Source organism: Pezoporus flaviventris, unplaced genomic scaffold, assembly GCF_033815535.1.
Source record: "Pezoporus flaviventris isolate CSIRO_AGI_PZ_B2104156 unplaced genomic scaffold, CSIRO_AGI_Pfla_v1 ptg000002l, whole genome shotgun sequence".
Lineage (NCBI taxonomy): Eukaryota > Metazoa > Chordata > Aves > Psittaciformes > Psittacidae > Pezoporus > Pezoporus flaviventris.
The window spans coordinates 49,760,183-49,773,672 of record NW_026892550.1 but is presented as its reverse complement, the minus strand read 5'-3'; the positions used below and the strand labels follow the sequence as shown (position 1 = coordinate 49,773,672).

The window sequence follows — 13,490 nt, the reverse complement described above, 5'->3', positions numbered from 1 at the left end:
ACAAGCACTTTATATTTTTGTGTTGACCTTTTTAACAGCATTCATGCTAATGATGCACACAGAAGTAAACGAAGTAGAAAATCACTGCATAAATATGTGCAGCTTCATTAAATGAGCAATGACAGAGGTAACAGTGAGTTAGAAACCAAGCTAAATAAAACATTCAACAACAACCTCAGTAGAAAGCTGACATCTCTATATTAAAACCTCCTCAGCTTCCTCTTTACTGTCTTAAGATTAAGATTCTAGACATAAGCTATAAACTACTTTTATTTCTGCCCATCAGACAGAAAGAAATCGAGTTAGTCATGAGTGCAAGCCTGCTTTTGCATAATTTACCCATAGGATGGCAAAATCAACCACAATGCCCAAATTCCTTTAAAGCTTACATGAGTTTCAAATGACACTTTTCCAGCAAGCAAGAAAACTATGTCTACACAATTATGTAAACTGGAAAAAAAGAAAAGTACCTTACTGGTACTTTTTTGCTTCTCAAGCACAATGTCTTCCATTTCCAGTTAAAGGCACAGAATAGAAAGTGAAAACAAATCCTGCTTGAACCATTTCTGAGACCAAATTAAACCTCATCTTTTTACAGAACCTGTAAAATTACAGAACCTTTGTAATTCAAGTACAGTAAAACTCAGAAGCTTGAGGACAACAGGACAGGATCAAGGGATTATGAAACACCCTGCTTTTTACATGATCAAGCCCCTCATTGTTTGACCAAATTTGTATAATCTAATTTTTCTTTCCTCTTGAATATCAAGAAAAATCTTAAGAAGCTGTCACAGGTTTATCACTGTATTCTTTGTAAACACATTTTACTGGTGTCTAATCTAAGATTCCTCTAGACACCACAGTTTAACATGCTACCGCATCCCAGGTGTTCAGCAGTAACTGACTGCACGTTTGGTATAGATATGAAACACAATGTGCATTTTTACATTTCCTCCTCTGAAGTTTATACCACCCATGCACCATCTTCCATTTTCTGCAGATTACTGCTATAACAGCACAAACATCTTAAAACCACAAAGAAAAATCTCACTGCTACCAGAAGGCACAGTCCTATACATTTCTACTATACAGCTACTTATACCCATCCTGGCAACTTATTTTTTTATTCACCACTCTGGTCAACTCCCTCTCCTGCTTTGCCTTGCAGTTGCCTAAACATTTCTTTTGACAAAAGGGAAAATGAGGCATGGGATAAAACCAAGCCTCTGAAGTTACCGGGAAGGGAAAACTGCCACTTGCAGCAACAGCTGTGGCTTAACAGTGAATCAACATTAACATTCAGTTAAGATCAGGAGTATACCCTTAAACCAAACCATCTGATTGTGCCCACTCATCATGCTTTGCTTCATATTATCAACTGCGCTCAAGTGCATAAACTGCATACATTTCAGATGAAAGTAAAACAGAACGTGCTTCAGAATCACACCTAATGTGCACCACCTGCTAATGCCATAGGATCAGACTAGATCAAGTTCAAAATAAACTCACTTCAGTGGTACCCTGTATGGCTCCCAGGCACTTAGTACCTACTGCTGGCCTCAACAAATCCCCTTCTGTAGGGAGCACTGTTTACCAGTGTGGAACTAGCCTTACAGCATCTGGGAAACTCAGCCCTCAGAGTGCTGAGTTGGCAACGGCCACTCAATGCTAAAGCACTGGTAAGTGGTAAATTGAGCATGCACCTGAGCTCCCACTCACTCTTGCACACTTGACCCAAAGCACATTCCTCAGGCAACTCTTGAACGTAGCCATGTTCATTATGTTCATAGCTGGTGTGGACTGCAACGTCATGTGGTCCTGTAGTATGTAATGCACTTACAGGCACCTGGATTGACTAATTAGGACTATAACAAAATTAAATACTTGATAAATGCTTATTATGATATTCAAATTGAGTGCACAAGACTTTAACAATACACTAAGTATGGAACTATCCAGAAAGAAAACAACATGCTCAAGTGTAATTTTCAAAATGACAGTTGCTTAAACCTCATGTGAAACTGTCAATCAATCTGACCTTCCAGTAAGAAACATAAACTTATAAAAAGGGAGGAATTTAAGTTTAGAAACACTCCTTCAAAGACTCCTACTTAAAGTCTTCATAAAGACTTAGATTCTTAAGTATCATTTATCCAGTACTGGATTGTTTCAGGCAATTTTATTTTTTTGGTGGTGCTAGATGAGTGTGAAAACTTTGTTGCTCTCAATGTACTAAACAAAACAGACTGTTTGGGGAGAGTAAGTACATTTTGGCAATTTAAGTTTTACAATGCTCATCTGCGACATAATTGTGGTCCAAGAAATAAAATAACATAATTGACTTTTATAATATCTTAAAGATGGTTAATGTTCAACCCTTAGCTTCTGATAAAAAAGGATTAGCTTTTCACAGAGCTCTCCAAAACATTACATCCAATGAATGAATTATCACAGCTTCAAAGGATAGTTCTGCCTTTTTATGATGTTACTTAAGGCATGTTTTAAAGAAGAAGTTGTGTACAAAATGAATAATAATGATTATCGTACATGTGATACACAATGAACAGTGTGGACTTAACAGCATGTAGGAGTACAAAATTTATGGCATACACTACCTACTTGCAAGCTAAAGTACAGGAATATGGATTGCTACTTTAACGAATACTTTAAGCTTCAGTGATGAAATACAGGCTGCAAGTTTGCCAGTGAAACAGAGCTGGTTTTAAACTCTTGTAGAAAGCCAACTGACAATAGCTTGGCAAGAATGCTACAAGAAAACTGAAATGGAACTGTCCTGAATGTAGCCTGAAAGCAGAAAAAAACTTCTCATTCCAAGCTGGCAGGTGTAGGATCTGCCTTAAGCTTCCACAGAAAATATCTCTTCTCCAATTCAATCATCACACTGTTTCATGCATTCTTCTAATATGGTTAATCTTGAACAGGGACCAGGAATGATAAGGGAGAGAAAAAAATTTGGAAGTATTGATGATGAGACTTTAGTATTAATAAATAAAAAACAAAACAAAACAAACAAAAAGACAAGCATGAAAACCTTAAAAAATTTTGATTAAAAACACTGGCAAAATTTCCTCTGACAGTGTGAAACAGCAAAGCTTCATTGATTAAACAGAGCTACTCTGGCACACACTAACTGGAGAATTAGCTTTGCATTTGTACAGGAAGGGAGTCTACAGCAACTGGAGATTCAGTGAAATGCTGTAGTAGCTGCTACAGGGGGGGGAGGAAAAAAGAAAAAAGCATATTTGAGGCTTCTACATTTTTATTATATTTTCTAGATAATATTTAACATCCTTTCTGAGCAAGCCTACTTCTGTAGTTTGATTCAATCTTTATTACATTTTCTAGTAATGTAGCCCTACCTTTTAAAAATCCTATTTAAAAAATTCAGATAAATTTGAAATGTAAATCATCTTTAGATACCAGAACTAAGATTAAGCTGCTAGAAATTACTTTCTGGACATAGCTAAAAAAATCTTTCAGATACTCATCAAGATGTTTCATAGGCTATCTGATTTACTTAAAGACCTAATCAATTTGCTTTGAAGTAAACCATAAATCACATGGAATGTTTATTTCCATTCCCTTGAACAAATAACAGGCATCTGAGAAATAATGATGATCAAATAGTCATATTTGAGGGCTCTTCTTTTTTTTTTTAAATCAGCTCCAAAGGCGTAAATATGTTACATCCGATTAAGCCAACTTCTCTTCAAATTCTCAGCTAGATTGAGTTTATAGTGGGAAGAAGCTCTAGGTAGACAGTCTGCTAGTACACTGTTAACTACATTGGCCACCTTCTGAAGGTTTTTCATACTGCTCAAGCACACACTCCTGGCCAGTGTTACAGGCTTTTCAGTCATAACAGAATTATAGAATCATAGAATAGTTAGGGTTGGAAAGGACCTTAAGATCATCTAGTTTCAACCCCCCTGCCATGGGCAGGGACACCTCACACTAAAGCATCTCACCCAAGTCTTTGTCCAACCTGGCCTTGAACACTTCCAGGGATGGAGCACCCACAACCTCCGTGGGCAACCTATTCCAGTACCTCACCACCCTAACAGGAAAGAATTTCCTCCTTATATCCAATCTAAACTTCCCCTGTTTAAGTTTTAACCCATTACCGCATGTCCTATCACTACAATCCCTAATGAAGGGTCCCTCCCCAGCATCCCTATAGGCCCCCTTCAGATACTGGAAGGCTGCTATGAGGTGTCCATGCAGCCTTCTCTTCTCCAGGCTGAACAGCCCCAACTTTCTCAGCCTATCTTCATACAGGAGGTGCTCCAGTCCCCTGATCACCCTTTTCTGGACTTGTCCAGAATTACGTGAATGCTATTGCAAACATTTCAAAAACATATTAATACCAAAATCTTAGGGAAATCACTATGCGATGAAGGATTTTAGAAATATGATATACTATATAAATGAAAGCTAATCACCATCAGATGATAGATATATTTTGCTGTTTATATGGTTTTGTTAATTAAAAATACTTCAGTCATTCACACATATTATTGTTTAACAAAGAGCAATCACCCAAATCTTTTCAATCACATAAATCTCAATATATCAGAGGAACACCACACTTGAGGCTTCTGACAAAAGTGCTGCTTGTTTTCATTTAGTGCCCACTATCACATTAGCATTAAACTGCTTTGAAGCCTGTACTGTATTTAGCTTTTCATTTTTACAGAAAACAATAACATTACTGGATGGGGGCTTTTATTTACAGTCCTCAACTGGCTCTAAATTGTCCTTGTTCACCTCACTCCAGGCACACCAATTTTTTTTTTTTCTTTCAGCTATTTAAATTGTAAATGTTTCATGAATAAAAATGATGAATAATAGAAAGGTGCACTATATGAAAACATGTTTAACATATGATTAGATTTCATAAAAGTTCAATTCATAAATGCCATTCCATACATTTTTCTATTTTTTAAACAGCTTCTAGAATTTATTACATTTTCCATTAGAAAATAAATAATGCTTACAATTTCAATCATACCTCTAATCTGATATTAAAAACCAAAAACCACACTTAAAATCCCACCACTTTCTATTGACCACAGTAAATAAACTTGAATTATTTATTCTTCATGAGTTAACATTCCCCCTGTGTAATATTGGGAAAGGGGGGGGTGTGTGTGTGAATTTGGAAGAAAGAATAATGATGAATAGCATGTGAAAATGTCATTACTTCATTACATCTTGATGGGAAAATAGCTTGCTTTTTTTGAGAGACATAATACATGCATGTTCTCCAACACTGAGAAACTTAGATGGTAAAGTACATTAAGGCATGAACTGCGTTTTCACACAAGGACTCAAATGCATTAGAGAGCCTTTGACAGGATCTCTGTCAGGTTTGGGCAGCAATGTTACCTTTTAGTCTGACATTATTTCTGGTAATAACATTCTTTCATCTGGTTAATACAGTATGTCTAGAGCAGGGGATCTAAGACGAGCTTCTAGATTCAGCTGCACTATTCAGTTGCACCTTAACTTGGTGTCAGGGCTAAACTCAGGCATTCATGAAACCCCCTCTTCTTTCCAACCTATGATGTAGGTTTCCATACGTAGGAAAGACAAGACTGTGAGCTGCATGGAAGCTGCAGTACACTTCAGCAGAAAGGCTAGACACAGCCGTAAGTTATTTGGCAGATGAGATGGATGTTTTTCTTATGGTTTTAAGAGATTTTGCTAAATACAGTAAGATGGAGAACTAAGAATGCAGTCTCCTCATTCCCTCCAAATTCTTTACCCTAAACTCGTCTGCAACAGAAAACTGCTAGAGCATGTTTCACAATGGCAAAAAGAAGAAAAAGAAATGCATGCAGAAGCTACGGACTTTAGAGGTAGAGAAATAAAAGTCCTCTGATAAGATGAAGGAATGAAGAAATAAAGACATCTACTAAGACAAGTTGAAAGGTACTGCCCTGAAAGTTCTCATGCAGATGATCAGTTTACATTCAGGTTTACTACAGACCTGTGTGTTTTCAGTATCCACATGACCCAACCAAGACTAGTTCAAAAAGACTGAGTACTCACAAATCCACCTGTGGTAAAGCATAACAGTGATTCCTAAGCATTTTGAAGAGCAATCCCAAGTATTTTAAGGAAGGTGAACAGACAGGCTGTTAAAAAAACTTGGACATTTCAGAAAAATCTATCTGTAAACTGTCTGTCCTAAACGTTCAAAACTGTTTATCTCCTAAAAATAATGGCAAGTACTTGGCACTGCACGCTTCTGAAAAAATCTTGTCATCTTTTTTAATAACATGTCATTTACTTGCATTTTTTAAGTACGCTGATACTATCTTCACAATCAAAAAGAGGGAAGATTGCTTTCCTCTTCTAATCACAATATACATTATTGTGTACTTCAGGATTTGAACACTCTGGATCAACATTCAGATGGTATGCTAGTAAAAGAGTATTCTCTGATGAAAGTAGTAACTGACTATCATTTAATGCTGATATACCAAGTAGGCTATACTCAGGCAGTAACCATATTTCCTATAGATCTGTTGTGAGTTTTTATTTACCACAGAAGTGATTTCAAGGTACTGTGAAAATGAATTGTACTTACTGTTATAAATTTGGTTTTAACAGCATGTAATATTTGGCAACAATGAAGAATCATTGGGTGGCAATTGGTCATATAATAATGAGTGCTTATCACCCCTAAGCTTACAAGAAGCAATGAACCATAGCCACAAACTGTAGATATTTATAAACATCTGTATAAAGTCTGAAGGTATTTACAGCTTTTAAGCATGTGATCTGAAAGCAAAAGGGTGCTTTCCAAACTCTGCTACACCTCTGCCTGAACTATCTCAGTATCAAATACGTATAAACCTTATCTTATTTAATTGTACAAAAACATAGAAAAACAAAGTAATTATGTGACTGCCTAAAACCAGTTTTCTTTAACTGTCAGGCCTGTAATAGCATAAATTATACTCTGTTGCTTTTTTACTATGCAGGGAGCTAATAAACACTAAATAATGACTAATATTACCATATGAAATTGATTGCAGTTTAAAATTAAGATCTTGGTATTCACAACTTCCTTATCTTCATAGCAGTTTCAAAATGCCTAGATATTTAAAGTACCATTTTGAACTTATTACCTTTGTTTACATTTCATAAAACTTGGCTGTTTATCACACATCATGTTGTAATTGCCTGATTTTAATTTATATAACAGCTCAGAGCAACTCTATGTTTTCAATGATAGCCAGAAACAACTGGACCTCCCAGAAGGAGGTAATTATACTGGAAACTATTGCTACTGTCTGCATTGTGGCATTTCGGCTTATTAGAGGAGTTATCCAAAGGAGTTTTGGAGTTTGTGGGCTTTATTACCCACAAGCATATAGAGGAGTATAGAAGCTAACTAAATGCTTGAAGACCATGTCCAAGAGATATGTAAACAAGAAAACAGTGACTCCTGAGACCCTGGACACAAATGCTCTTCTCAGAAGCAGAGATCGCTGCTTTTTCTTCTACCTTTATTGTGGTATCAGTGATGCTATTTTTCATATGTGGGTGGTCAACTGCCTATATGCAACCTTCAATAATCACTGGTTGCAACAGAAGCGAGACTGGAAAGGATTAGCGTAAGGAAAACATCTTGTTAGGATCAACTTTTGAATCTGAATCAGCAACCAAACATTTCTGCAGACAAATGACAGCTTTGTGTTAATTATAAGGTACTTCAGTTTCAAAGCTTAATGGACCCTATTTTTCTTTTTTCCTTATAAAGTATTTGTTTTTAAATATAAAATTCTAGTTCCTAGCCTGAAAATTTTGCACCTGGAGTACATATCAAAGTAGCTTGTTTATCCAGGATAAAGATTTTCATTTCTCCGTTTTAAGGAGGCAGACTTCAGCTTTAAAATATCTGAATACTGTATTTTTGTTTCTCACTGCAGAAATATCAAAATATTTTATCAATAATAAAAAATAGGAACTTCTCAGAAAAATAACATTGCAAACAAATTATAGCAGCATTTGCAGTACTGGCTGCTTTGATACCCAAATTACTAATACATTATTATTAGTAATATTAATTATTCATATAATGATGTTATTGCCAAATCTACTTCAAAACTCCATTGCTAGACCTCTTAGATTTTAAATCAAATCATGGTCTGAGACCATGAAAATTAACTCTGACCCAGCCAAAACCAGCATGCCTATTATTCTCCCTAAAAGTAAATGAGTATAAAATTTTTAAGGCTACCAAGAATTCAAGTGATCCCAAATTCTTCAGAGAAACAAAAATCAACACTGGCTAGATTCCCTGGCAGTGCACCCATCACATAAACACTGACCCAGAAACAGTTGGGGGCACAGAAAGGTACATTGTGTAAATAAAGAGCACACAAGGGAAGATCCTGGTGAAAATATTTATGTTCAGGAGTGTGGAGAGCAGTGATAACTCAAACACAGCATAGTTATTAACAAGTTATCCTGTCAGTGCCTCCTGTCCCAAGTGATGTCATCAAGGATCATGCATTATAGAATCATAGAATGTTCAGGGTTGTAAGGGACCTCAAGATCATCTAGTTCCAACTCCCCTGCCGTGGATTATCTACCTCTGCTAAATACAGCATATTTAATGGAAATTGCATTAAGAATTTCATCTAATCTGGGGTTTCCTACAAAGTACTGCCAAGTAACAAGTCTGTCTCTCCCACCAAGCATCTTAAGGAGTTTCACATTTGAGCTAGACTAGGCTTTGCAACTTCACTATCTCACAGTTAGTGTCCCATCAGGAGAAAACAGAGCTCTTTTCAACTGTGGAAAGAAAGGTTTGGTGCTGTGGTAACACTGCAAGAGGAAATCTATGCATGGAGGTCCCAGGTGGATGAGGCCTGCTCAGAGCAACACACATAAAAATGACATATACAAATGGCAACAGAGTAGAAGTCCAGCATTTTCACTGCTGGCTGAACGTACAGTTACTTGTTTCCCAGTCAATGTGTGGAACTGGCTGCAAACAACTGGGAAACCAGCCATCCTTCTTCAGTGCTCTTATGTATTTGTGCAGAATTTACTCCAGCAATTTCACATGCATACTCAGGATTTGACTGCCTTTATTAACCAAAAGCCAGACTTTAAATTGGAGGTCCCCAGGTAATGCACAACTGTATACCGTAATTTATATAAAATGACCACTAAGCAAACGTCTGTGATTATCAGACTACAGCTGAAAGTCCACATCTAGAAATATCTGTTTGCCTAGCAACTGGGATACTACATGTATATTTAGAAATGCTATTACACATGTGGTTTTGCTACATGCATGCTACTTTTTTCCTTTAAATAAGCTTGCAATACTGCAAGTTGAGTCTATACAGAAAATCCTATCAAAGGCTAAAATAGCTATATCCGCTTTACAACCAGCCTCGGGTACAAAACAAAGCATATCCCAAGTTTTGATGTTTTATCTGCAACTAAGTTATTACACAACAGCTGGGAAAGTCACTCTGCCTTTCTTCTCTAGTGTTTTCATCTGTATAATGAGAGTAGTAGACAGAGATGGCTTGCACTAATGTAATCAGAATGCTGCATTGGATAATTAATATCTAGTATGGCTACTTTGATATTGACAAATTATACAAAATATTAGGTACTCTGAAAAAAAACAAAACAAACCCAAACCCAAACCTGTCTTGACATCTGAAGTAGTCATTTAAAATGATGAACCAGAACAGTAAACCAAAGCACTGAGTCACCTTTCCACAGTAAGGCCTTCAGATCTCTCTTTCTTGATTCCTCATGGATAAAATTAGGATAAAATATTGTTCCAACTAATAGAAGAGTCACAAAGATGAAGCAGAGCTTTCTGCTGAAAGCAAGTTAAACATCTCTCATGCGGCTTCACATCTTTCATTTCCCCTTTACTGAGTGCTCAGCTTTGCAGTCACTCATTTAAGTGTTCCTAAGCCTTGCAAACACCCATGAAAAAAACAGAAGCAGCAGGTACACATTTCTTTGAATAAAGAAACATAACTGGGAAGAATGAACACAGGGACAAGGAGTCAGGGCTTTCTGCTTCACATTCAGGACTGCCTCTGATTTACATGTGACATTCGTAAGCAATTTTATCTTTTCATCATTTTTTTCCACTAGTAAGTGGGATGAAAATACATTCCAACACTAACAAGTGAGTAACAAAATACACACTAACAGTTTTGTGGCACACAGATAATGTGACAAACACCAGTGAAAACATTAATAAGCAAATGAATATTTCTGTGCAAGGTCTAGCAGGGTTTTGCTGTACAGTATGAAACAAGGCTGGATCCTTTCCTGAATTATGAGAGACTGAAAAAGGATGATCAATTTTCAATTAATAACACATGATAGTAAATTAAGACTATCTCCAAATACATATACACATAGAACAGAATTAGCATTGCTTATACACATTTTATTCTTTCATTTCCTAACTTTTTGGTGCCAGACTTCCCACTTTTCACAACAGGTTCACTGAATACCATCTGCAATTAAGGGCTATTTTCAGGGAAAAGTTATCTAAAACTGTCTTGAGGTACTAAGCACAGGTATCTCAATAAAAAACTCTGGCATAACATATCATGAGCAGGTCACACGAATTGAGTTTCAAAAGAGAAACAAAATTGGTAGGACTAGCCATACTCACAGGGTACGCACCCAGCTTTATCAAGAAAAAGCAAAAAATACCTCAAAGAATTCTCCACTCTCCAAATGGAGACCTGCACAACAACCTGGGTAAGCAACTTCCCACAAGCAGTGCATCCCATTTCTCCACAGAAATCTCACCACACACCACTGCCTCTACCCTTCACCCGCGGGCAGCCCAGGCGAAAACCGCCGCATCCGTTCCAGCAGCAAAGCCCTTCACATTCACACCGAACCCTCAAATCCCCACCTCATCGCTAAGGGCTAAGGTGCGCGGCCGCAGCCCGCCCGCGAGATGGCGGCTGTGGCGGAGCAGCTTGCCCTCGCCCCTCACCTCACCGACCTGCCGACTGCATAGCTTTCTCGCCCGCTTTACTCCCCGGCCCCGAGGGCGCGCTCCCGGCCGCTGAGGTCGATCGCCACCGGGCCAGAAGCGCGGGGCCGCCCTCGGCTCCTCCCGGCCATGGGGCTCCACCGCCCTCTGCGATCCCCCCCATATACCCTCCCCGCGGCTGTGGGGTGGAAATGTGAGGGAAGGACCCAGCAGCCCTATCACCCTCGCCCCGTTAGGTGCGGTGAGAGCCCCTGGACGTCGAAAGTGGTTGGCTGTGGAGAGAAACTGAGGTGGCGGTCGCGCCTGTCAGCTCTGCAGGCCAGTGAGCTTGGTCCGAGGCAGCAGTGAGCCCAGGTCACCCCAGGGAGCTGCTGCGTTGTGTGGAAAGCCCGTGGAGGACAAATGGCGGCTGGGGGAGATCATCCCCCCCAGGGTCTCTGTCATAGTATCATAGTTTCAGTGCCTGGGCAGGAAAGTGTGGTGCTGTGTGAGTTAGCACCTCTGCAACATTATATTTATCTTTCGACATGCACAGAGAAAAACTGAAATCTAAAGAAGCAGGACAAAGCAGAGCATGTGAGAGGCTGCAGACTATTTAGCTCACTGCTTTGCTAGCCAGCAAACTTAGTCAAGATCAAGATAATATCTTTCAAGTTCAAAATAAAGACCAGAGCCACCACAAAGAGCTGGAGTTGCCCGTTAAAGGAGGATTACAGGAAAACTGAAAGTACCTTCTGCAGGAAAGAAGTGTTAGGTTGGTTTCCAAAGGGAGCAGTTGTTCAGCTGTACTTCACACATACGTTTGTCTGTGCTTCTCACCCACCTGAACTTCTTTGTTCCCCTTCCCTACCAGATCTTTCATGTCTTGTGGATGATTTTAGAGAAATTTGTCAAAGATTTCAAAGATATCAAAGGCGAAGTTGCTAAGTATCAGTTTCAGCAATGTGGGTGTCCAGAGGAGACAAATAATACTCAGGTCTGCCTGAACTAAAGGAAAGGATGCAGAGTGAATTCAAGCAATACTAAAGACAAGAAAATCTGCAGAGAAGTCGTCTTTATAGATGCCTCAGTGTGACAAAATCTTCACAGTTTGCAATCAACCACAAAACAAATCTGCAGGAGGTTGGACTTCAGTCAAAGAACTACTTTTGTAAAGCCCTTGCACACTGCAGGGACCGTGTCCAACTGAAATATGTGAAAAAATGAACCATTGTGAACTGCTCCTGTCATTACACAGGTAGGTGCTTGATTTTTACTTGGTGTCTTTGTGGTCTGGGTTGTTTTGGGTTTTTTAGTATGCTGAGTGGTTTTGATGAATTTCTTTCTTGACCTGGCCTGCCACACAGAGGAAACTTCCAGCTGCATATACACAGGGAAAATACAGAGTAGATCAAATCATTTCAGTCTACAGCTACATCAAAAAGAGCCTGAAATACCTCCTGTTGTTCCTTTTGCTCATTTTTCCCTTCAGGTTTCATTCATTGCAGTGACAGGTACCTCATACCATACCTCATTCCAGTACTGTATTTTTTGACACAGGGGATGCATCACTAGAGTGTCAGTAGTCCCGAGTTGTTGAGCAGGATGAATAGGAAGGAGGTGTCTTATAATGGAGGAAGCAATATGTCATTTGGAAATACTGTATCTGACTTTTTGCCAAGGTAATACTGATTGCTGCTTCTTAAAAGGTGGATTAGATAGTGTGGTTGGCTGTGGTTGGGATGATTTTGTCTGAACTGTGACAATCTTCACTGTATAGATGAGAATTTATGAAAAGAAGGCAATTAGGCATAAATGTATTTAAATATGAAAATAACTAAAATTGAGCTTGAAACTTTGTCATTCCAGTAAAACCAGAACAAAATTAGAAGCTTTTCCTGGGTACTGGAATGAGGGACAAAACGGAATTGTGATAGGCCAATTATATACATTTTGAGAGGAAAGTAAGAAGAAAAGGGAAAAGAAAAAATAAAAAAGAGAAAAGAAAAGAAAAGAGAAAAGAAAAAAAGAAAAGTAAGGCAGCAATGTGGAAATCAGTTTTAGGAGGAAGAATAAGATTTGCTTTTAGCAGGGTCCAAACCAAAGAAGTTCTGCTCCACATGGAGGCCTTGCTGGGGCATTGGTCAAAGACTTGCAATGATACGGGCAACATGCATATTCTCATTGAGGGGGGAAGAGGAAGCATGGTGCTAGGCGTATGATGGTTTAGGATGTATAGAGACCATCTAGGACAGGTTGATGAGAAGGTGAAGCTAGCGATGGAACATAATTCAGGAGTTGTATTGTTAGATCACAGTTTAAGGGAGGATAAAACTTGGTGGGGACTGTGGCAGTTTTAAGAAGGTTTGCTTGGTGTAGTGCAGATCATTTGTTGTGGTATGTGCACTTTAATCCTTACCTGATGATGGTTAGGCTGAATGTGTTGGGTCTGTGCTTTTAGCTGAACACAATTTAG

At 38.6% G+C, this 13,490-nt stretch overlaps 1 protein-coding gene and 1 long non-coding RNA gene across 6 annotated transcripts in view; one reads left to right on the top strand and one right to left on the bottom strand.

Moving 5' to 3' along the window:
- BANK1 (B cell scaffold protein with ankyrin repeats 1) overlaps positions 1-10,509 on the bottom strand; it is a 147,274-nt gene extending 136,765 nt beyond the window's left edge. Inside the window, exon 1 of one of the 4 annotated variants that reach the window (XM_061478203.1) lies at positions 9,706-10,509. In XM_061478203.1, coding sequence (XP_061334187.1) covers positions 9,706-9,730 — 25 coding nt within the window. In that variant the 5' untranslated portion in view covers positions 9,731-10,509. The remainder of the gene's footprint in view (positions 1-9,705) is intronic. The other 3 variants (XM_061478196.1, XM_061478188.1, XM_061478179.1) reach the window with 3 other exon arrangements.
- Positions 10,510-11,897: 1,388 nt separating this feature from the next.
- Positions 11,898-13,490, top strand: part of LOC133281951 (uncharacterized) — an 85,133-nt gene continuing 83,540 nt past the window's right edge. For both annotated transcript variants that reach the window (XR_009747602.1, XR_009747604.1), the window contains exon 1: positions 11,898-12,272. This is a non-coding gene — a long non-coding RNA (uncharacterized LOC133281951). The remainder of the gene's footprint in view (positions 12,273-13,490) is intronic.